Source organism: Tachypleus tridentatus, chromosome 1 (genome assembly GCF_004210375.1).
Source record: "Tachypleus tridentatus isolate NWPU-2018 chromosome 1, ASM421037v1, whole genome shotgun sequence".
Classification (NCBI taxonomy): Eukaryota; Metazoa; Arthropoda; class Merostomata; order Xiphosura; family Limulidae; genus Tachypleus; species Tachypleus tridentatus.
This window is the reverse complement of record NC_134825.1, coordinates 36,739,391-36,766,398: the sequence shown is the minus strand read 5'-3', so window position 1 is coordinate 36,766,398 and position 27,008 is coordinate 36,739,391. Positions and strand designations below refer to the sequence as shown.

At 33.4% G+C, this 27,008-nt stretch overlaps 1 protein-coding gene across 7 annotated transcripts in view; it reads right to left on the bottom strand.

The window, feature by feature from the left end:
- Window positions 1-3,864: 3,864 nt before the first annotated feature.
- Window positions 3,865-27,008, bottom strand: part of LOC143246243 (uncharacterized) — a 38,146-nt gene continuing 15,002 nt past the window's right edge. For all 7 annotated transcript variants that reach the window (XM_076492646.1, XM_076492627.1, XM_076492670.1 and 4 more), the window contains 3 exons: window positions 18,560-18,823; window positions 7,918-7,976; window positions 3,865-7,352 (listed from right to left, as the gene is read on the bottom strand). In XM_076492646.1, coding sequence (XP_076348761.1) covers window positions 7,113-7,352; window positions 7,918-7,976; window positions 18,560-18,823 — 563 coding nt within the window. In that variant the 3' untranslated portion in view covers window positions 3,865-7,112. The remainder of the gene's footprint in view (window positions 7,353-7,917; window positions 7,977-18,559; window positions 18,824-27,008) is intronic.

Genomic DNA, 27,008 nt, shown 5'->3' with positions numbered 1-27,008 from the left:
GCGAACCATCTGCTTAAATAGCATATTAAGTTTGGATCTCTCATATGAAACTTATGATATATTTTATTTGTACAACCTATATATGATGTCCACTGGAGAAGGTATCTTGATATTACATAAGAAATCATGCAACGTATGTCATTGATCACTTGTGGGACTCCAACAGCTCTGGTCATAAGCCGTCCCTACTTTAGCAGTGTAAGACTAGAAGGAAGGCAGCTAGTTATTACCACCCACCACCAACTCTTGGGCTACTCTTTTACCAATGAATAGTGGGACTGACCGTCACATTATAACGGCTGAAAGGGCGAGCATGTTTGGTGCAACGGGGATTCGAACCCAACAACCCTCGGATTATAGTCGAACAACTTAACCCACCTGGCTATGCCGGTCATTTCTTCGTGGTAAAAGTGACTGTCTGCCACGCGAAACAAGTACACACGAACTCTGTTCGTAAATAATAAATACTGTATTTCTGCACAATTACTTTTAGTCTCTTTATTCAATTATCACGAACTCAGTTATGCAGAGAATTTAGAATACCTTTGTGATGATTATTTTTGTCATATCTACTATTATTCAGTGGATCTACGTTGACATTCAGGTGTGACATAAGGCCTACCCTTTCCTATTTCACCGCTACTAACCACAGGTTTTAATTAGAGTTCAGTAAAAATGAATTGTTTTGATTAATATTTATGTTGATACTCTACTACTTAAAATATTATGTACAGATTATTGTTATGATCACCAACGTTAAACTTTCCGAAAAAACGAAAAAAATCCATCCAGAACAAACAGGTAAAACAGAGCCATAAGAAGTTTCTAACGTCTCATCATATAGTATTGAAATATTTGATAATAAAGTAGTTTGTGGTGAATTAGCAATCATACTGTCATTACATGGTGATATGTACGTTGATAAAATAACAGCGCAAACTATTTTACTGTTTTATAAAACAAAACCTTACAAATAAAAACCTAAATCCAGTCAAAAGTGCTTGAAACTCTGAAGATGTATGTCCACAAAACAGGATACGGACAATGTCTCACCCATATATTGTTATACAGTCTACCTTTTTATTTATTTTTATTACTTTTATTTGAAGACATCTTGAAACTTTGATTGTTTGTTTGTTGGTATCAAAGTAAGAACTTAATTGTGTCAGGAAAATTACGTACTTCAAAAGAGTGTTTGTTTCCAACTGAGAATCCAATTCGGTAGGTAATTTGGTACTTATAACTTGTATTTTTCGAGATGAGAAATTACAAATTATTGCAAATATTCAGCATTTTTTTTTTGCATAAAATTGGCATCTCATTAGTAATTGCAGTTCAGGCAAAGGATATACAGATTCCCGCCTCTCTGAAGGACCGTTAAGTCCAGTATGAAAGATTGAGGCGAGATCATGAAGTACATTATCCAAGGCTTTCCTGAAGCGGCTTGATGTACACAGGACCTTCGTACCTTCACAATAACTCGTTCGTCCATTTAACACCATTAAATGTCCAGTTGTTTGTTTTGCTTTCCATTATCAAGTAGCATTTCAAATTAACTCACAAATAAACTAAGATCTAGGGGAAAACTCTAGAACAGAAATCTCTGAACACCCCTGATTATTTTAACCCAAATACTTTGTAACTGACTGACTGAATCTGTCGTATCCCAGCCAGCCTGATAAACCCTGGTTTTTGGAGTAAGGCCGCGTCGGTACTTGATGTGATAGGCATGGTGTGATGGACTTGGTAAAAGATACTCGTTTTCACACGTAAGTTTTAAAATTAAAAATCTTTAACATTGGTGTGCATGTATTTAGAAAAAGTGTCTAATTCGGTTCTACTTACGGAATATATGACATTAAAACATCTGTGTCTGATAATTATGATAAATTTTAAGTCGTACAAGAAACCACATTAACTGTAGTTCTGTGAGAAAGAGGCTTTTAGCTTGATTTTTTTCGTTTTTTCGGAAAGTTTAACGTTGGTGATCATAACAATAATCTGTACATAATATTTTAAGTAGTAGAGTATCAACATAAATATTAATCAAAACAATTCATTTTTACTGAACTCTGATTAAAACCTGTGGTTAGTAGCGGTGAAATAGGAAAGGGTAGGCCTTACGTCACTGCCATGTCACACCTGAATGTCAACGTAGATCCACTGAATAATAGTAGATATGACAAAAATAATCATCACAAAGGTATTCTAAATTCTCTGCATAACTGAGTTCGTGATAATTGAATAAAGAGACTGAAAGTAATTCTGCAGAAATACAGTATTTATTATTTACGAACAGAGTACGTGTGTACTTGTTTCGCGTGGCAGACAGTCACTTTTACCACGAAGAAAAGACCGGCATAGCCAGGTGGGTTAAGTTGTTCGACTATAATCCGAGGGTTGTTGGGTTCGAATCCCCGTTGCACCAAACATGCTTGCCCTTTCAGCCGTTATAATGTGACGGTCAGTCCCACTATTCGTTGGTAAAAGAGTAGCCCAAGATGGGCGGTGGGTGGTGATGACTAGCTGCCTTCTCTCTAGTCTTACACTGCTAAATTAGGGACGGCTAGCACAGATAGCCCTCGTGTAGCTTTGCGCGAAATTCAAAAAACAAACTTAAAATATATTTTGATATTTATTAGAAACAACTTTCGATTTGCCTAAAGATATTCGTCAAATTATAAATTAAAGTCTTTACAGAAGATAGTTATATACTTTCAAGTAATTTTAGTATTTTAAATTCTTATATTCAAAATTGCTATTAGCTGAAGAGTGGGTGACTTTTTCTGTCGTTTTATTTTCTAACTAGCCTATTTTAATGTAAACGTATCCCGGAAATTACGAATTCTAATTTCACAAAGAAATCAGAAACACGTTTTACATCACTAATAATATGCAAATACCTTCTGGAAAAAAGATGCAATACATTCCGGAAATTAATATTACTAGTGAAAAATAATGTTCTATTATTTCAACTTAAACTTTGTAAAGTACACGGTTTAAAAATATAATGCTGCTGTTGTTTTGAATTTAGCACAAAACCACACGATGGGCTATCTGTGTTCTGCCCATCACGGGTATCGAAACCCGATGTTTAGTGTTGTAAGTCCGCAGACAACCGCTGAGCCACTGGGGGGTTAAATAAAATGCAAATTATTGTGAATTGTCATTTCATGTAAATCCATTACATTATTAAATACTTTGTCTGGTAATTATCAGTCTTAAACTTGAAAATAAAAATTAACTTTCAGTCTAATAGCATATTTATGATTAATAACATTACTATTTATAACTGTTGTAAACTCAACAGTTCATATTTTTTATTATTTTTATTCTATATTGTAGTCTAAGTTTATTTGATTTTTCTTAATTTTCAATGAATGTAGATTTATTTATTCAATAGTGATGAAATTATATTAAAAGGTGAATTTCATAAAATATTTCCCGCACAAAGAATTCTAAAACAGCAGCAAAAATATTATTTTACACAAGTTGGTCTCATTACAGTTGTATGTTTTTCATGCTATACTGTGAAAAGAAATTAAAGTGCTGAGATTTTACTTTCTTACGTGTAAGCGTGGTGGATACGTAAATCACTTTTGGTAGGAAGTTCACATAAAACCCAACTACTTATCAAACTGCGACAATACACGCGAGACATGCTGAACTATTAACCACTTCTTTTCTATAAACTATATGCAAAGCAAAGCTGAATCCAAAGGTGAAATGCATTGCATAAAGTTACTCAGCATATGACACAAGTAAAAATATCACAAGTACTGAAGAGAAACATGTTTAGTAAAAGCTAATTTTAAAGCATTTTTTACATATTCTAAATTAAGAAAAATGAAACATACACGGATGCTATTGTAAAGCCTTTAATAAGTAAAGCAACATTGTAATTTGAGGTGGAACTTCCCCAATTATCAACTCATCAGTTAAAAAAGAAAACAATTAAAATTTTAGTTCACATATGTGAATAAGCAACATATCATCCCACCAAAATGTTTACATAGCTTAAAAAGATCAACCTATATTGTAACAGATTTAGAACAACTTTTGCTAGATTTCACATTTACATATAAATCTCATCTTTCATTACAACTAACAATCATGCATTTTTGACATTAAACTATTTTCTTGATGTTACTAAGTAAAATTTAATTGTAACGCAAGTAACTCCCCCTTTGTTAAAAAATATCCATCACTTATCAAAGGACAGTATCACTTACACTGCACTTACAAGAATATGAATATACTGAGATCAGAATACAAAATTAATCTGTATTAACTGAAATTAAACCCCAGATACTGATTATGCCAGTCCTTACCAACTAATCTTCCAGGTTCAAGTCTTCCTACAAAGTTTATTCCACAGTTTCTCATTTTAAGACCCCTTTTGTAATGTGTTGAAGTAATACTTATGGGTGAAAATACTGCTGAAGTTAAAAGCTTTAAGTAACTAATTATGAATGCACAGGTACATTGTAATAGTGGTTTACTAAACTGTCTTCCTACTTACCTTAAAGGGAACAATTATCTTTGTTCAAAGTATGTCTTATAAAAGGTTAAGAAAAACTCTTCTACAAAAAAAATTCGTTATTGGAACTTCTAATAAAAGTTAATGAAGTTCATATAGATTACACTTGTGTTTATTTTATGTCATAGCCCTTCCCTGGTAGACGTCTCTGATGTTTGTTTGCTTTTTTCAATTGGGTGGAAAGCCTAGTATTTCATCAAGATACAATCGTAACCAATCATTCCCAATATATACGTTTAATCAGAAAAGTTGAAATTATTTGATTTAAATCATGTTTTGTAAAAAACAATGTAAAGTACACAATATCAGGGAACAAATCACAGAATGGGTCATATGTAATGTGCCTTTTTTTTTTTTTTTGAAGTACCACTAGAAGTAAGACCTGATTTGAATTGTAGGTACTCTGTCTGTAAAGTTTAACCTCAGTTTCACTTGCATTACTCGCTAAGAAAAGAAAAAATGAGCAGATGCAGAGGCTGAAGCTCAGAATATTCTCCATCTTTATCACTTTTCACTGTCTTCAGTCAAAGGCAGAAAGATGGTTGCTCAAAAAAAATAGTAAGTTGTTGTTGTTGTTGTTTTTGGAATTTTGCACAAAGCTACTCGAGGGCTATCTGTGCTAGCCGTCCCTAATTTAGCAGTGTAAGACTAGAGGGAAGGCAGCTAGTCATCACCACCCACTGCCAACTCTTGGGCTACTCTTTTACCAACGAATAGTGGGATTGACCGTCACATTATAACGCCCCCACGGCTGGGAGGGCGAGCATGTTTGGCACGACTCGGGCGTGAACCCGCGACCCTCAGATTACGAAGCACACGCCTTAATGCGCTAGGCCATGCCAGGCCCAAAATAGTAAGAAAGATAATAATTAGAGCAATATATATGTACATCAATAGGGAAAGACTGAATTTTATCTCTCAATATGTTAAGACATAAATACCTGGATGTTAAGGTACTCTACTAAACCCAACCTTTTGCTAAGTTTAGTTTCAAGTTTATTTCTTCATTTATTTATTTATTTATTGTTTTTTTTTTTTCTCTGCAAGATTAAATCTAAAAAAAAAAGGTGGAGAATGGAGTTATACTAAAATTACAAGTGGTATTTCAACACACACAGCCACTTGAGTTTATGTCTTTTGTACATATGATGCCAATGAAATTGAGGTCAAATCATACAGATGGTGGTACCTTCAATACCATTTGGGTCTTATTATATAATAACCCACCCATGTGATTTGTGCCCTGTTACTAAATATTTGTTTTGTGGTTGTAATATTAATTTATTTATTAAATTTGTTATCCTTCTGTACAAAATCAAATTAATTACATTTCACCTAAGGTTTGAATATGATGTGTAAAAGTCACTTTATTCTTCCTTTTGATGCAACTTATTTACTAAAACGTTTATTTGCAGCTTACTTAAATAATTACATATAATCATAGATTGGTTTATGATCAATAATTATTGATTATAATCAAACTACCAATCTTAAAAAAAAATTACTTGACAGTTTATGATTAATAATTTGGAAGAAAAAATAAAGTGAAGTACTTTTGTAAATGTTTATTAAGTAAGTTAAATACAGAGTTGTATTTTACATATATTTTATACATACACAACTGCACTAGCTCTGGCTAGTACGCATAGAATTTACAAGAGGTTAACTCAAAACAGGATAGTCCTGGGTGTTTAGCTGCTGTATTTTTACACCCTTGAAATGAATCTTTATAATAAATGTGAATTGAAAATACAGAAAACAAGAGTAGATGAGATGATTTATAGAATAATGCAGAAAAATGTAATGGACAGCTGAACATCAGGTTTAGAAAATTAAATTAACACACACTTGACCAAAGTTAATGTTTTGAGGATACAATCATTGTCTGGTTATATATTAACACACTTCCTGTCTTTGATAGCAAAAACCAATTTCAAATAATAGACAAACAGTAAAATACATCATACTTTTAAAAACCCAACTACTGTTGAAACCTCATTTTAGCTATTAATACTGTATTGTATACAACTGTGAATCAAGAGTATAGATAACAGATTAAATGATGCAAAATCAGGTTATTTTACATTAAATCAAATTTATATGCAGTTTTACACTTAATTGAACTACAGGTAAGCACATCATCTCATACAGTAAATGAGCTACCACTAAACTCACTTCTGCAAACTATTAAGTCACATCTGATAAACCACCTCAGAATTGCAAGTTTTGAGAAAAAAAACAAAATACAGAACAAAAGCTGTTATCAACAACTCACAGCTTGTTCTTGTTAACCAGTATGAGGTTATTTCGTTGTCAGTTGCTTTGAAAAATGTAACTAAATACATTCTTCTTACATGTAATTGTCACAAAACAAATTCTAGATGCAGTCTGCTGAACAAACTTAACTTCCAGCATTGTACCAAAACAAGTTTGAAAAATGAACCTGTATTAATTATACCTTTCACAGATTTACCAGCAGTAACATTATATAGACATTTAATTACTACTAAAAAATAACCTTATAATGAACTGGTCCAATGTGTACCAGCTGCACACAAAAATTTATATTATACTAATTAGTTGTAAACCAAGAACTGTATCGATTCAAAACATATGTCTTACAAACATTTCTGACTAGATCCCCTACTGCTGAAGAAATAATTCCTGTTGCTAGGATTACAGCAGCCAACTCAAAAGATAAAGCAATAGATGGGTAACCAGTAAGACATTCCATTCCAGTAATGTAATCTAGTGTCAGTTTTAATGTCTTCTTAGTTAGGCAAACCAATAACAACCTAGCAATCTCAGGAATCTGGAAAATATCAGTCAAATAAAAACTTGGTTAGAATGTTTTGTTTCATATGTCATAACTTTTACTGAAACATTACTCTGTGCTTTGAACTTGTGTAATAAAAAATATCATAGAGAAAAATAGAGAAGCCAAACCAACAAAATGATTCTGGAAATTTAATCTGAATTTAGTCTTTAATGAAAAATTTGTATACAGAGTATCCAAAATTTGTAAAATGCGTGTGTGTAATGTAACAAAAATGTAACAAGCAAAATTCAAATTTATTTTACATGCAATCATTCTGGTTAATTCAGAGAAATTTATATAATGCTTAAAACCATGTTACATTTATTTCACAATTATTTATGAAAAATATTTTAATATTACTCTACACAAAGTCAGAACTAAGACATCTAACCACTAGAAAAAATAACACCAAGAAACATAAACTTGCATACACTTTTCTAATTTGGAACTTTTTAAAAATTCATACCATTATCTAATTCAAATATTTTAAAATACCAAATATAAGAGTATTTGTAATAATCCTTAATTGTAGTAACACATGTAATGGAAATTAGCTTACATCAATGGTTTTCAAACTTCTTATCTTTCTGATTACATCACATTCTTCTGATGATAGTTCTGCAACATTAGTAAAACGTATGAGATGTTCTTGTTTAAATGTATTAAAGAGAGAAGCATTAACATTTTTCTACAATGATAGTATATTTCTATCAGATACTCATTTGGTGCTGCCCTCTAAATGCAGAAATATTTTCACTTTACACTAGCCTTGAAACTCCCACTTACAATATATTTCAACATGGTTCAGCTGTATTGTATTAGACAAATAATCATATGGCAGGTGACTTCCTTCACACTGTAGAACGTAATCTTCACGTTGAGATTAAGTACCCAAAAAGCACCACAAGTGAAGGGGAAGGGAATGAAGTGTGAGTGAAAAGGTTTCTTTCAGAAATATATTTTCTGTGTAAGAAAATATTAACTTATGATATGATACCTTACCTCTTCTCACATTATAGTTAGAGTTCCACATTAACATGGTCGATGAATTGATTCAAAATTTACATGAAAGATAAACATACAGAGGTTGTCTAAAGAGTGTGAAATATCTCTTATTAGAAGACCACACTCGTGGAAGACCATACCACATCTGAACCAGGTATACTCTTCACCTGTTGTGAAGACAAGTGTTATTAAATCAAGTGGAAAAAGAGGAGCATGTCCTTGATTGATATATAATTTGATATAAATAAGACTGTAATAGGTGGGTCAACTCGGTCTAAAATCAGGCAACATTGGATATTTATCACCCTGTCCACAGTAGAAGGAGGGTCCATACCATTTTCACTTGAAGATAAAAAACTAGAAAGGAGAATGGATTCTGTTCAGCAATTCAAGTAAAAAAAATGTGTGCAGACCAAAACCCACACCAACTTTCTGTGAACTAAGACATCTGTGTGATGGTAAGAATAGGGAGTGCATGGTGGTTTGTCACCCAAATCCATAACCTTATAATGGTAGGAGAATGGCTCCCTATTGCCACGTGTGAGGACTTATGTTAGCTGGTCCAACTCTTTCACAAAACCATGCTTCCTGGTAACCAACCTCTAGGACGTGGTAAGAATGAGGTTCTCATAATGGAAGGATGAAATGCATTTTGATCAATCATCTCGAGTCCATGGCAAGAGAGCTTTGGGTATTTTTCTTTTGGTCTGCAGCAGGAGGAGGGCTCATTGGTATCCATACAAACAGAACACTACTGCCTTACTAGTAACTGAATTAGATTGAGCACTTTCAGAAAAAAGCTACCATGATCTATTTCCACACCCACCACCAGTTGCTAAAAGCTGGTAAGTAGCAAGGACTCTTTAATTATACTTCTACAAAGGATGGGGGGTAATAATGCATTGGAGAGTTCAGAGGAATACAACAGTGAAAGAAGTGTAATGGGTGAGCATGAAACCCTACTTATAAAATCAGACTTGTCCTAACTTATTCAATCCAGGATTGGAAGGATGGGTAACTATCTCAATACTACTTTAATCATGATAGTCTATGAACCAGTATGACCTCTTTGGATGGGTATATTTACGATGCAATATACTGTGAGATGAACCTACCACAGTTTTGTGGAACATTCCATCTCAACTGCAGATGTCAGACTTTTTTATTTTAGTTCTCTTTTTCAAGGGTCATACAATGTGGATTTGATGGCTATTCCAACTCCTTTTCAAAATCAGACCTCTTGGGGACCAACCTCCAAGAGATAGTAGGAAGGAAGTTCCCCATTGGATAAGTGATGTCTGTTCATGTATTGGATCCCAATATAGAAAGTTTCATGATCCTGTATGGGAAATACAAAAATATAAAACATTTACCAACTCACAGTTGAACTTACATGTGGAGTATGGCTACAGGAAATATGTTACATATAGATGAGAAGGAAACTGCTGATATTGGGAAATGATGTAGTTCAGTGTGATTTATATGCCAACTTAGATGATTTGCTCCAAAAGACAACAGAAATGAACTGCCAAGAAAAAGGTAAGATGCCAGTCATTGTGGCACTGGGAAAATCAGCCTATAAAAGTGGTAGGTAAAATATCTTAGTAAGATGAAGAGTTATAATGGACAAATAAATGGAAACAAGAGTTATGGTTAGAAGCTGTGTGGGCAATATAACATTTGAGAGCATGTACAGGACATAGAAGTCAATCTGAATCAGAATGGGCATATAAAAAGCATGGAAATTGGTGTTAAAGATACACTACATAGCCAAAGTATGTGGACACCCAACTAAAACATCCATATGTGCTTGTTGAGCATCTAGTTCCAAAACCATGGGCTTTAAATACAGAGTTGGTTCCCCCTTTGTTGCTATAACAGCTTCCACTCTTCTGGGAAGATTTTTCACTAGATTTTGGAAAAATCTGCAGGAGTTTTCTCCTATTCAGCCACAAGAGCATTAGTGAGGTTAGGCAAGAAGGCCTGGCTCACAGTCGGCATTCCCAATTCATCTCAAAGGTGTTCGATGAGGTTGAGGTCAGAGCTATGTGCAGACCAGTGAAGTTCTTCCACACCAATCTCAGCAAACCATGTCTTTATGGACCTCGCTTTGAGCACAGGGACATTGTCATGCTAAAACAAAAAATGACCTTCCCCAAACTTTTCCCACAAAGTTGGAAATGCACAATTCTCTATAATGTCATTGTATGCTGTAGCATTAAGATTTCTCTTTACTGGTACTAAAAAGCCTAGCCCCAACCATGAAAAACAGTCCCAGACCATTATTTCTCCTCCACAAAACTTTACAGTTGACATTATGCATTCAGGCAAGTAGTGTTCTCCTGGTATTTGCCAAACCCAGATTCGTCCTTAAGACTGCCAAATAAAGAAGTGTGATTCATCACTCCAGAAAATGTGCTTCCAGTGCTCCAGAGTCCAATGGCAGTATGCTTTACACCACTCCAACCGACACTTGGTATTGCACATGGTGATCTTAGGGTTGAGTGCAGCTGCTTGGCCATGGAAACCCATTTCATGAAGTTACCGATGAATAGTTCTTGTGCTGACGTTGCTTCCAGAGGTAGTTTGGAACTTGGTCGTGAGTGTTGCAACTGTGGACGGACGATTTTAATGCACTACATGCTTCAGCACTTGGTGGCCCTGTTCTGTAAGCTTCTCTGTACTACTGCTTTGTGGCTGACGTGTTGCTGCTCCTAGACATTTCCACTTCCCAATAACAGCACTTACAGTTCCTGGGGCAGCTCTAGCTGGGCAGAAATTTGATGAACTGACTTGTTGGAAAGGTGGCATCCTATGACAGTGTCACACTGAAAGTCACCGAGCTCTTCAGTATAACCCATTCTACTGTCAATATTTGTCTATAGAGATTGCATGGCTGTATACTTGATTTTATGCATGTGTTAGCAATGGGTGTGGCTGAAATAGCCAAACCCACTAATTAGAAGGGGTATCCACATACTTATGGCCATGTAGTGTATGTTGCCTTCGTGAGTCACCAAGTTTTGTTGAGAAAGCTGTGAGATAGATACAAGAGAACATAAGTATTATGTTAAAGGATAACTAAAGCTGATTGAGAAAGAACCAAGAAAGAAAATGCAGACTGAATTCAAGTAAAGACTGGAAATCAAGGCTATGCTGGCCAAGAAGATGTTATCAGAAGAAGTGAATTGGATAAAGAATAAAGCTCCAGGAGGAATGCAGATAGAAAGATAACTGGTATCTGGATAATTCATCACACTCCGTATTCGTCACAGTTATGATTTGTTGCAGTCTTTATTCATCACACAGATAGTTGGTTACAACTCAATTTGTATAACTTGTGATAATTACTGGGCTAAATAGTTTTTACAGTCGAAATGTAGGCTTAAGAAAAAGTTTAAAAGTGAAAATAAGGCAAAGTTTATTATTATAGACATATAAAAATGGCATTACTATTCATTTCCTGTATTTGTTTGTTTGTTTGTTTTTGAATTTCGTGTAAAACTACATGAGGACTATCTGCACTAATCTTCCCTAATTTTACAGTGTAAGACGGGAGGGAAGGCAGATATTCATCACTGTTCATCACCATCTCTTGGGGTACTCTTTTAACAACAAATAGTGGGATTAATTGTCATATTATAACGTCCTCATGGCTGAAAGGGCAATCATGTTTGGTGTGACAGGGATTCGATGCCTGTGACTCTCAGATATAGAGTCGAGTGCCTTAACCACCTAGTCATGCCAGGCCCGATTCTAGTGAATTGTGATGAATAAAGACTGTGGCAAATATGGAATGCATTGAATTGGGTGTGATGGGTACAGATGTGATGAACAGTCTCAAAATTGGATTAAACATACAGGTGCAGATTTGACAATTAGTTACTGAAAGTGTTTATGACCAATGGCATTGAAGACCAAAAACGGGGAGGTTGAAATTGAGATAAGTAGCAAATACACACTGAAGAGGAGTTCCCCACTTGTTGTATAATCACTAGAACATTCAAGAATCTAGGGATAATTCTGTGTTAAGAATTTTGTTGGAACAAAACAACTGATCCACAAGATTCAAAGCATCTAGACTATAACACACACAAAACAGGAGTTCCAACATGTGAAAAAAAGGTGAATGTGTATAAGTGCTTCCATGTATTGATATGAGACAACTTTCAAACTATCAAAATGGATCGTGATCACCTTGTCTTATATTAAAAGCAGGAAATGTTCCAAAGCCCAATGGATGTTGAGAAGCTCCAGAATATTGAGGTGCATTGCCATTTTACTAAGGAGTAGTAACCTTCAATATCTTGAGAATCGATAATTACTACCTACCCTATAAGAAAAACACCCATTAAAAGATATAATTTGGACCAGAAAGGGAGAAAAGGAACACCACTCATGGTGACATTCTTATTGAGCCACAAGCTGAAAAAATGACTGAAGTGAGAAAGGTGGTACCAGAGATGCCAACTACTTCAAATGACTGAGCGTAATGATTGTAGACAGAGTCCGTACAGATATCATACAACCACTGAATATAGTTTTGAGTCATCCATGCCTATACAGTTTTGAGTCATCCATGCCTGTGGATCCATCTGTGGCTAAACTATAAACACTGTTAGTAAGTATGCTTGAAATCATTTTGTCATCTTCACAACCCAACATTTATACAATGGCTGTAGTTTTGGTTCTAGCACAGCCATATTTTTTCGCTATATCAGAGTCTGGGAACATTTTTCTGAATAGATGTCCTGCATGATCAGCTACAGCTAGGGGTAAATTATGAGCAATGACGAATTGCGAGAACATCACTTCTGTATTTATGGTTTCATATTCTGAATTCTTATTCATAAATGTCGTTATCTGCGTCGTTTTTGTTTCGCCTCAGCCTTTTTTTGGTGAGATGCCGATTTTGTATGTCTGGAACAATTGTTTATCCCACCATGCACCACAGAAAAATCGATGTGACAAACTGCATAAAACTCATGACTGTCACTGACTTTTGATGCAATGACCAGATATTTTGCACTATACTTTTTCCTAAATTTTTGATTCACAGTTTTAGTCCTTTTAGATTTGCCAGAAACAAGACAATCTGGTGAATGAGGCCTCTTTTTTTTCTATCTTGTGAACGATCGCATTGGTGTTTCTATGCCACTTAAAAAACGAGGCATACCCGCCTACGTGAGTGCTGATTGGCTGACAAGCACTGATGACGTAACTATGGATTCCCCCACGTAGCCAATATGGAGAAGCACCGCACTCAAACTATTGGTAGACGTTGGAGATACAAATATTTTTTATTATTTCAAGCACAAACATGATTATCTCAAGTAGCCATTTGGACTATGTCTTTTATTTATTGTCAAAATTTATTTGTATCTCACTAGAAATTTTCTTTCCATCCCTTTCAAGTCCTGAGGAACAATTTATCACTTTATTGTATAGGCCTATATAATATATAATAATTTGGGAGTTGCAACAAGTCGTAATATTTGTATGTATGAGCATATAGTCGTAATGTATACTCCAAAATCGTAATGGTTGGCATCTCTGTGGTACTTGTGTAAGCATGACCTAAGGGAATGAAGTATTCCATGGAAGCCCAAGTCTCCACAGGAAGAAAAGAATATAGAGTGAAAAGAGAATAAGGATGGGCTTTTTAAACAATTAATTCTATCAAATATAAATGAAGAGGAGAAGACTGGGTTCGACTAGGAAGAAGGTGAAAAATGTTCCCAAGTGGACAAGATATTAGGTGGGATAAGAAAAGACTACTCCAACTTGATGACCTATCTCATACAAGTTGTTTCTCAAAGAAGTAATTAAGAGTGTTTGTGAACTTCTTATTTGGATGGAGCTAAGAAAAGCCACTCTCTCTGTAACAAAATATTACATATAACTCAGTCATGCACAGACTCTGACTATCCAACAGAAAATGTAGGGTGCAGATACCAAATCATCCACATTCAAATACAAGGTAATTTTAGAAGTTAAACCCCTATGCCATGCAAAGGATCATATAACTTTCATACATGAATTTTGAGTTTGAGAATGTCTGAATGTTGAATGTTGGATTGAGGTTGTCTCAACAGAGATGACCAAAGAGGGAGTGGCAGAGGTGGACACTCTTAAAGATAATGTAGTAGAGGAAACCATGGTTGGGCTGGCCAGTCTGGAGCTCATAACAGCACTCAACAAGTAGTAGATCAAATCATAGCAAAAAACTCTGAGTAACAAACAAACTAGGGGAAAGACATAGAGGTGTAACCCAATCTTAACTGAATGCATCTATCACCAAAGCCAGAGAATGAAGCACCAGGAACCATAACACCTGTAGATGAGAGTTCTCATGAGTGGCAAGTCTGTTGATCATTAGAGTCCCAAACTAAGTGCAAATCCTCAGTCAATTTAATTGCCTTTAAACAGGCAAGCTGTTATTAAATTCATCACCCCTGAAACATGACAAGCCATGAGGTTGGTATGATAGAAGTAAACCCAGTATAGAATATCCAAAGTTTGAAAACAAAGGTCCCAGGAACATGTGCTCCCTTGATGGGAAATGTACGAGACCACTGTGGGATTGTCAGAACGAATCATGACAAATTTTCCCTTCAACAGATCTAGATCTTAAACCATTGTCCATTAAACAGCAAAAAGGTCTAGAATATTCATGTGAAAGAAAGATTTCTCTGCTATCCAAAGACCTTGGAATTCCTGGTCATCAATATATGCACTCCATCCATGAAGTGAGACATCTATGAAGAGATGAATATCGGGAAGAAGGGTTGGTAAAGGAACACCAAAGATTGTGTTGGTCTGATCCAACCACCACTCAAGATCTAAGACGTTGCTCCTGATCAAGGAGACTGGATGATCCAGTAGAGTGCAGTTCATGGTACACTGGTCATGCAGTGACTACTGAAGAGACTGTATATGTGTTCCAAAGAAATCAGAGATTTAAGGGATGCCTACCTCCCCAAAAGAGAGAAAGAGTATCATCCATGCAGTAGGAAATGCAGATCTTACTGCTCACTCCATGGCCTGCAGATGAATAGAAGTTGGCTGAGTACAATGTAAAAATGTGTTGAAAAAGACATCCAAAATATTTAATTAGCATGAGAATGAATTTCTTGACTATGATTCCAGAAAGTAAAATCTAGGTGTAATGTTCTACCTACTGATAAGGTGGTGCCAGAAGTCTCTTTGAGGTCTTACAAGCTTTTTTATTTTCAAATAAAAACAGACTCTGTTAGAAGAGTAATTTGTCTTAATTTATATAGATTGTTTGTCAAGTCACATCTGATATCTGAACTGTACATAAAAGGTGATAATGGTCAGTAATACCATATAGGACCAGGACATGAGGGAGAAAAGGTAGGATCTCCCTCCCAAGTTGCCTAAGTCTCAGGAAGACACCAGTGTTCAGGGAACAAAATGATGGAAAATCTGTAAAACAATATATGTGAGGTATCCAATGCATAAAGATGAGATCTGTAATGAACATAGACAAAAGGGAGAAGTAGGTAGGTTTTAAGAAAGTAACAATACATAAAGAAAGTGACCAAGGGTTCAAATAGAGTCAGTTAAAAAAAAAAAAAAAGTATAAAACTTCATCAATGTTTCATTTACAAAAAGAAATAGGACAAGAAAGACAATGAATTTGGAAATATCAAAACAAAGCAGGAAGAAAAAGAAAAGAAATATAGCAAAAATGCAAATAATAGTTAACAAGACTGCCCAATAACCTGCAATGGTATAAAGTGACAAAAGTGGAACAATAACCAGATAGGGAAGCCCAAAAGTTAAATGTGAAAATCTTAGATCTGTAAGAATTATTGACTAAGGAAGAATCACAGTTACTTCAAAGTATAAATGTAGAAGCAGACGTTACAGAATTGACAAGTATAGTAGAAGAAACAATTTGCCCCCTAAGACAACATGGTTACGAATTAAGGAGTTTCAACAGCGTGTAGATTGTTTTTGAGCTGCAACTAAAAGAAAGAAATAAGATGAGTGGAAAATATCTAATTTGGTGAGGATAACATTATACTTAGAAACAGAACGAACAAGTATAATGTTGTATAATAAATGAGATAAATTTGCTTGGATGAAGTTATGGACATTATATGTGTTGTATAAGTTGAAAAGGAAGAAAAGAACAGAGACAGGCAACAAAAGTTTTTCCTATTTAGAGGCTATTGAAGTAGTTGAATTAAATGACTGTGACTCATTTAGTTAGGACATAGACTGATGACAAAATCAGGTTAGTCTAACAAACTGATTAGGTTAGCAGGTTATAAAGTAAATTCCAAAGAACTAAACTAATAGATTTAGTTAATCAAAATTATCAATAATGATGAAAAGTTCAAGATCCAACACTACCAGAATGAGGTTTGGTTAACGAATGATAGGTAATCAATGTAGCCTTAGACTGAAGTTGAAACAAATTAAAAAGAAACCAAAGAAAGTTTTAAAACTGTGAAAAAAAAAACATCACAAAACTCACAATTAAGTTTAAGGTTAATGAAACATATCCATTGAAAAACAGTTAACTTAAAGTGCAAATGCTTATGAGAATAAATTGCACACAGAGGATGCATCTTCATCTTACTAGTGCAGGAATACTGTTACATTATTACAACATGCACTGCCATAGTTCACGTTATAATATGTATATTCACTGAGATATTTCAAGGCTAGTGGCAGCACAAAATAAAAAAAAGCTGACATACGTGATCAAAGGAAAAAGTCCTCTGTATAAACCAGGAAGCGCATCTTTTCAAAATTATATCATCACGAGTTGCAATTTTTATTTAAACATAATGATTTCAGTTATAGCCAAGCTTTTTCAGCAACTGTATAATCTCTGATAAAGGAGCAAAACCAAATGTGAGAATGTGCATACAATTAAAATATTCTATTTTCCTAAAGATAAAGGTTTACCAGAAGTACAACTGCTTTTAGAAAATAACCAAACTACATATAAAGAATTAATAGGTCATGTGAGAACACATAACTGAGAATGTTTATCTAACGCTATTTCAAAGAAATGGAATTGCTGAAATGTACACACAAAATACAGTTATGTTCTTACAATAATAAAATTTTCTTATTCTTTAAGAATACCTAAATATATACATATAGCTTGATCATGCATTTAAATGGAGTATCCATGATGCAGTAACTTCGGGTTAAACAAGCAACCTAAACGGAATTAACTTGATGTAAAACAAGAACATTCATAAAGTCAAATGCAAAGATTTAAGTAATGAACATTTGACAACGTGATTAATTCTTAATGAATATTAACATGTGATAATCATTGACTGAGGTAGCATTTAAGTAAACACATTAGTAAGGATGCCAATTGTAGAATGCTAATGGTCAAAATTGGGCATGTCACTTACAACTATAGTCTGAGACGGTCATATGATGTCGTTCAATTTACACAAGGTAAACCACTTACAGCCACAACTGCAATAACAGCAACTTTTTTAGGTCTCAAATAAACCTTGGAGTAAAAGATCAGAAATGCATAAGTTAAGATTGAAATAAAATAGCATATCCACTGACACTTTTAAAAGTATAGCATACCTAAAGGAGAGAGATCATTCATGATGACGAAAATCCCACTTGAGGTAAAAATGTATCCTAAAAATGGCTGGTATATGCATTAAAACTTTAATTAAAATAAAGTGCTGAAAACGTTTTGACTTGCTTATATCATCTTGAGGAAGGTCTAAATGTTGTTTTGTGCTTCATTTTAATTAAAGTTATAATACCCATACCAATTGTCTTTAGAAGACAGATCATTGTTCCATTAAATCTTGTAGTAAATTCCCTCAAAAATAAATCACTTTTTATGTTTATAACTCATTGTTTGCCAGCTTATTAACATATTAGCATAATCTGTTTCCTTACTTAAGTACACATGCATAGAATTGACTGACCAAAGGCAAAAAGTGCTTGCATTTTGAATGATGACTGACAGTAACTCTGCTCCTTGGAAATTTATCAATGAAATTAAAGGTTACAGATCAGTCTCAATAATTCAGTATCCAAGGTACTTAGCTAAGAGATCAAGACTGTCCAATAACCTAATTTCTATTTAGAATTTCTATGTAAAAATCTTACAATATTGTACTTATAAAGCACATTAAAACTTTCAAATATTTAAAAAATAAAACACTTACCTTCTGGATCTGCTGGTTCAACAATATTTCCATATTTCATTGAAGATGATTTATTGGTTTTTTGGTTTTGCTCAAAGTCATCAGCCACGTTCTTCAACTCTTGTGCAAGTTGTAAACAGTGTACATATTCCTCCTCACTTAGGGGTGGAAAATTTCCTCCTTGCAACACGCCAGATGGAATGTTTTCTTGTGATAATGAAGGAAAAGCCACAGGTACAGAACAACAGACATCCTGATACATACTTCCTCTATCCAATTGATGCACTATATAAAATGAATGTATAAGAGTTGAAATAAAGCAAAATAATGAATGATAGAGTATAAAACGCTAATTCTAATTTTTCTTTTACTTCTAATTAAAGTTACATTTTATTTCTCCATCAGATTTTCAAGTTCTAAATTTTTTGGCAATTTTTACAAATGGTAGATTTTCTAAATGTTCTTCCAATTTTTTTTAAATTACATAAATAGACATAATAATTAAAAGATACATTGCTGTGCAAAAGTGGTAGGACAAGAGAGTACTTTGTTATTCTTTCCATTTTATGGGGTTAATTCTTCTATATCATTACAGAATGTAAATTTAAACACTATGGTAATGCTTCACTGGAAACAAATGAATGAGTCAGGATGATAATAGTTATCATTCTTGTACCAAGAGCATGTCATAAGGGTTCTGCTTGAATGAATGTACTGAACAAATTTAGGGCAGACTTGAAATGCTCCCCAAATACTGTCAAGTGCATCATAGATCGTGAGACCAAGACAGGTAAATTGAAAATAGGAAAGACATAGGCAGAACACTTAAACTCAATGATACTGATGTTAAGTACCTTTATTTATTCAGCCTTTGGAACAGAAGGAAGACTACCATTGATTTCAAACATGAGATAAATGATCACATCCCAAATAACAGAAAAGTGTCCAAATCTGCAGTATCAAGAAAACTCAACAATGAAAATGTAATATTTGGTTGAATACCAGTTAAAAGAACCTTCACTATAATCTCCAAATATTGTCAACAGACTGAAATTTGCTAAAGAGTACAAAAACTGGACTCTTGATGATTGGAAAAGGGTATTATAAATGGATGAGTTCAAGTTTGAAATATTTGGTGCAAAGTGGAAGAAAGGTGAAAGATACCTCAATTCATAGCACTACCATGAAGTATGTGTTATAGTTTCAGGAGAGGGTGATGTTTCTGCTGAAGCAACAGTAGATATTTGCAAAATAGATGGAATAATGGAATATAAAGTACCATGAGATACTGATCCACCATGATGTACCCAGTTGTTTGTGTATTGTTGGTAAAGGATTTTAATACCAAGAAGATAATGATCCTAAACACTCATTGAAAACTATGCAGAAGTTACTTATTTAAGAACGAAGCTGCAGGAGTCATTCAAATGATGCAAGGTCCTCCACAGAGTCCCCATCTTTACTGGGATTTGATAGATCAAAACACTCGACTAATTAAAAGTTACTTGCAAAGAGACTTTATGAGAGTGTATTAAAAGACATTTGGAGTAAAATCCCAAGGAACAATTTGATTAAATAAGTTGCAATAATGCCTGAAAGATTGTCTGCAGCTATTAATACAAAAGGGGGACAAACAAAATATTAACCGCTTGCTGAACTTAAGCATTTCCACTGAGATTTTGTTGTACTAAATATGAAAATTAATAAAATTTCAATGTCTTGACTGTGATTTACCTTCTATTTTTGCTTTGAAAGTAGCCTAAAATTTAATTTTTGACTTTGTCTTAACAATTTTGCACAGTACCATATATTTGTTTTAAATTACAAGTAAGTTACGTGTATCTACTTGTGCAACATGTACTTACAGCTGTGTTGCGAACCAAGTATATTGTAAGAATTAAAATGGTTAAACCTAATTATTTTAGTCTAGTTTAGGCTGCTTAATCACAAAATATGTCAATAAAATTAATTGATTTCTTTCAGAAACCATGTGTTTACCTTGAAGTGATTTTTAAATAAAGTTCTGTACAGAAACAAAGATATGTTTAGACATTTGTGTCTACCCATACATCGTGACAGGTAGGTTTTTTTTTAGAATTTGTTCATCTGCTGTACACTGACACTATTTATTTACCTTTATTATATTTACAATATTTTAAGATATTAATGTTTCTGCTGTTTTTGGACTACCAGATATGAAAAATACTCATGATTAACTTTCCTTTCCAAAAGTCTCTCTCCTTTTTAGCTTTATCAAGAAGCTCCTTGCACATCTCTTACTCTGTAACATTTCAGCCTGAAGCTCGAGAGCTTCCCTGTTTTGTTCTTTTTCTTTCTTTCTCCTCTATAAGCTCAAGCTTGTACTTTTATGCTGAAGATTGAAATTAATACAAAGCTACTGATCAACAGAAACATTTGCATTTCTCTACTATTTTACCATTGTGCCTAGGTTAATAATATCAGACAATTTGTTTTGAAAACTGGCAGTTGTAGGTTTTAACAGCTAAAGCTTTTTATGCTGTTGTACTGATTTATCAGTTTTTGACCAAGTTAAGCATTTTGTCTAATAAAGTACAGTTTATAAAAGAAATTATTGTAATTCCAGTCTACATTCAGTCTACAATTAAAGTGAATATATAGCAATATCATATTGTAACCTTGCCATCAATCATTCCAACTTCAAAATATGGGTGTGGGTGGCTCCTCATTTTGCCAAAATCATCTTGGGTAATACTGATAGCAAGCTCAAAACAATGTACATATAGAATTTTGTTAATGTAGATAGATGGTGCTACCGAATTACTTAAATATTTTTTCTAATTTTTATTTGTATCCTACCCCTTTCCATAAACTTTTATGTTTATTTATGCTTAATAGCCCACATGAATTGAAACGTTTGATGTCATTGTTTCTTCAGAACACAATCTTCTATTCTCTAACTCAAACACAAAATAAGCCAATAAACAACAGTATCTTTACTAAAAATGGTTTGGTTTGTTTTGAATTTCATGCAAAGCTACATGAGGGCTATCTGCACTAGCCATTCCTAATTTAGCAATGTAAGACTAAAGGGAAGGCAGCTAGTTATCACCACCTGCTGCCAACTCTTAGGCTACTCTTTTACCAACAAATAGTGGGACACACTGCTACATTATAATACCCCCACAGCTGAAAGGGCGAGCATATTTGGTGTGATGGTAATACTGAAAATGCCAATTCACTCATGTTAAATGAAATGTAACCTACTGTCAAACCTCCACAATTGTAAAATCCAAGTTGACAGAAAGAATTACAAAAAATACTCACATTAAAATATGATACAAAAAACTTAGTAATTATAAAGAATTTAAAATGTATAGTTTTGAACTGCTAACAATATTCAGATTAAAATTGTGAATTATAAACAGAATTACCATTACTGTCATGTATCATCATGAATGCAAGAATATCTTATTCCATAAAGAAATCCATCTAAAATTAGTTCCAGAAAAAGGAAAAATATTAAAGGTGTTTTGGTTCATGGCAATGTTACGACTTTTTTGGGAAATTTTGATAAACTAGCAGAAATGGCTGTTTGTACAAGTAATGAGTAATTGTAGTATTCATATCTCATTGTGAGAAAGTGAGCATTCTAAAAAAAATATTTTTATCTAGGAATACTGCACAGAAAAAGTGTTTGGATTGTGATCTTTAGTTATAGTAACTCATTGCATCAAAATGATTCAACATACATAGTGTTTACAATTTTAATAAATGTTACTGATACAAACTGTAATGTTTTCATACATCATTAAATTGCTAGCTTTTATTAACAACAACAAAAAAAAAGCCTGAAGGTTGCAGGTTTGAATCCCCACCACATCAAACATGCTCGTCCTTTCAGCAGTGGGGGTGATATAATGTGGTGAACAATCCCACTATTTGTTGGTAATTGAATAGCCCAAGAGTTTGCAGTGGGTGGTGATGACTAGCTGCCTTCCCTCTAGTCTTACACTGCTAAATTAGGTACAACTAATGTAGATAGTCTTTGTGCAGCTTTGCACGAAATTCAAAAACAAACAAACAATTAACATAAACATTTGTTCAATAACTCCAGTTTTTTATTGCTGCATTTAAAAATTGCATCAATAAAGGCATAATCAATCCTCACATACAGTCCTAGTGAAAGTTGTATTCTTGCTGTAAGGAGAATACTTTTATTTATTTCTGCTATAAAAGAAATTTTAGTTGCACATACCTTAGTCATTTTTTTAATTGTTTCTATTATGAATACCCAAAGTGTGATTTTTGTTTATGGTTTTCGTTTGTGATGTTATTCGATAGATGGTGCCACATTTCATAAGCCTTGGTCACCACTTTTGGCTTTGAGATTTTGTCCTATTTCAGCACAGCAGACTACACCACTGGAGTTTTTATTTTGGCCCCAAACATAATTGAATAGATTTATAGACAGCATCGTCATTCTTCCATTATAGTGAGGTTAAAATTAACAGTATCACACAAACATAATTAAAAAAATACAAAAATGCAATTATGCTACTTGACTAATTTTATGTTACAATTTTTTTAAGATTAAATAATTTTGCTTTAAATTTTTCTAAGCTTGTATCTAAAGAATACATGTGTACTTTTTACATATCGTTACCCTTTAAAAAATATATTATAAATATTAGGTCAAAAATCCTCCAATTCTTCTAAAACAATCATATTCCAAAATAATTTTGTCTTTCTTCAAAGTATAGCTATGTTTCTTAATAGTTGTTAGTTGTAAAATCTTTTATTTATGTAAATAAAATATTTTTGTTACACAACTTCCATTTGGTTCAGGATAAACACTTATTTTTATATTATTCTTTCTAAGCCAATGGAGGGTAGAAACAGTAGAATTATAATGGAATATGTTTAATATGCCAACTTTTTCTCTAAATTTATCAGAATTAAAAACAAAGGTTCTCATTTAAAAGATCTTTCATTGTCATTAATGCAGCCATATTCAGGTGATTATTATAAACCTGGTTTATATCTAATGTTAATATAATCATTATTTTAAATAGATTCAAATAAAATTTCTTCCACCATTTTAAGTTCTAAATTTGCAAAAATGTTTCATATTAAGTGTACATAATCCAAAAAAGCATTCTTAATCAAACCTAAAGTTTTTAAAAGTAAAATACTCTTGAGTACAAGAGAAACCTAAATTCGTATTTATTGTTTCCTTACTACCAAAAAATAAAAAGGTGAGCTATAAAATTATCAGAAACACACTTCAGAACACAAAACACCATCTAACTTCCATAGTGCAAATTTTGAAATATTAGTATGTTGAACAAGCCCAAATACTTTTAAGATAAGTCTTTAAACATAATAAATGATGTAGCATCACAAAAATAACCATCCATTTTCCAAGCAATAAAACCATTCTATGATCTATATTATACTGTCAAGTATCAAAATAAAATTTAAATCTGTGAGAGAGGGAATGAAAACTATCATTTATTTTCTAATAATAAAACATTTTCTTCTTTAATATACAAAATACTTGCTGAATTATAATTTTCTTAGACATACATGTAGATATATAGTTCTGATCTTTATTTGTATTCTCACTCATACTTTATATTATACACTTTTTAGTTAATTATACTTCATGATATCCTCTCATTATGCTCTTTTAAAATTATTTCTCGAGTTCTTCCTCTTCTTTTGCTAATTTCTTTGCTTTGATATCTCCTTTTCCTAACTCATTCTCAAATTTCCCTAAATTATTACATATCCACAATTTTTTCTCAAGCCTGACATACACACACACAAATATATTTGAAAACAAGAGGCTGAGCTACTGTGCATTATAGATTACTGACTTTTATTCTCTTAGGTATTAATTTATAAGATTGCTAGCCAACATACCCATACAACAAATGAAAAAAACTGATGTACCTGACAAATTCACAAGAAAGAGACACTTCCTGGAGGAGACATAGAGGGTCAGACATGAAAATAGATCCTCCTATGCCACTCCATGCAAGTTCTAAGTGTATATCCAATATTTAAAAACATTGGGTACATATTTCGCCAGTTACAAAATGACACATAAACATTTGTAAAATATTAATTTAGATGTATTTTAAGTCAATTTATGTGAATGGTTTACCTTTGGACATTGTAAAAGCAGTATATTTAAGTGAGTTTAAGAGAACACTAGATGATTGTGTGAATGATAAACACTGGGTTTTATTTTATTCATTCATCTGATACTTTACATGATAAGAGATGGACTAAAAGGTCTCTTGTTATCCCCCTAAACATTATATATGTACAAAATGACTTTCATTAATTTATAAACCACTGTCTTTAGTTTTAATCTACAATCACCTTACTTTTTATGAAAAATAACTTAATACCAATAAACCATATTTTGTCTTTTATACTTATTTATGGATCATTTCCAATTCATATCAAGTTTATCTTCTAAAACACTTTTTCTTTAAGCTAAAATTTAACTGATTAAGTAAGTTATTAATAAACTATTTTATAATGTACTGACTGAGTACTAAATAAAGGACAAGTTTTAATGCCAAATTTTGTAAATATTCTATTGCTCCTTTTAAATATAAAAGTATATACAATAATTGTTATTTTGAAAGCAGTGTTTATCATACAACCAATTTCTGAACATTATTTCAGCTTTTAGAGACTTCCTTCCATCTAACTTTATTGAAACTTTATGTAAAATAAAAAAAACCCTTAACAATTATGATTTTCCTACACTGAAAATTTACTTCTGATAGGTATTTGCATACTCTCACAAGATAAGCTATTCTCATCTGGTGCTGCCCTCTAACTCTAAACTTTTATCCTAATGAATACCACAAGCCTTATCCTCCTCCCTATTGGAATTGGAAGATTCCAGATATGTCTCTTATGCAAATCATAATGAGTGACTTGTTAACCAATAAGAGCATGACATGTTCATGTGATGCATGTGGCTCCCTCTACACTTCCCAACCTAATCTTCACTTCTATGTTTGGTAGAACGAACAAGCATCAGGCATAGTGGAGAGAAAGGGTGAGAAGCAAGTACCTATCGGAAATACATTTTCAATGTATGAAAATTATAACTCATGATACGATAGTTATCTCTATTCACAAAATTATCGAGAATCCTACACTGAAATGGCAGAAGAACAGCTGTGTGGAAGAAATAGAGATACCACAAAAGCATCTGAAGGATACCTCTATCATGAAAGAGAAATGTGGGGCATCACATCACTACTGTACCAAGTATACTCTTTTCACTTATGTACAATTTGGAAAACAAAAGAACAGAAAAAACGAGGTGTAATGTGGATAAGGGTTATCAGACAGTACACGGCAGGTACACAGTATTCAATATGTACTCTATAGGGAACCAACATTCATTGAGAGTAGGATAAAAACACATTCCATAAGTAAAAATGAAGTACGTATGTAACTTGTTTAAAGAAATGTGAGAATTGGTTTATTCAGTTCAAAACCTCCTCTGTGGAGAAGCAACATCCAGTGAAGGTATGATGATAACATCCAATCAGTAAATTAATTATCAGTGGAAACCATCTAGGTAATTTTCTTTTGTTTCACATCAACAGAACACCATTTCCCTATTCTAAACTGAATGGTTCTAATTTGTTTCAATTTAGAAGGGAGTTTCCTTGGTCCACAACTCCAGCAGATTGGAACTGGAAAGTAGCAAGGATTCCTGTACTCTACATAAAAGGGGAAATAACATGTTGGGTGATACAAAGGACTGTCATTACCAGAGACAGTGCAAAGGATAATCATAAAAAACCTATTTTGGAAAGCAGATCATGCCGAGTTCTTCACTCAAGGCATGATAAAAATAGACAGCTATCTCCATCTATCTACTTTGCTTATGTCATCCATGGGTGGTACAGTTAGGTATAGATATATTTATGAGATAAATATCATGAGATTATTCACATAAAAGTGATTTTGTGGAACACCCTATCTCTACAATGACCATGCAAAGCCATGGATGAGAGCATGTAGTCAACATAGTGTATGGTGCATATTTGATATTTAAAGAATGCCTGGTCAGATACCACTCACTACAGAGCAGGATTCAAAACATGGATGTGAAGCAAGAATTATTGTAAGAAAAGAAAGTATTAAGAAAGATTTACCCAGTGTTCATACTGCGCCAAAGTGTGAAGTATTCCAGCAGGTTCTAGACAACATCCTGAGGATAGAGAATCTACAATACAATGAAGATAATGGGAGATGAATGACAACATGGTGGACAAAATGTCCAAATGCAGAATTTCCTTCAAGGCTGACCCAAAGGAGAGCAAGGGGAAAAGGTGAATGAAAAGTGAAGGAAAATAAAAAACAGAAGATGGGAGAGTGACATGAGGAATAAGCCAATGGGTGAAACAATGAATTCAACTGAGAATGGTAAAGGAGAAAGATCCTT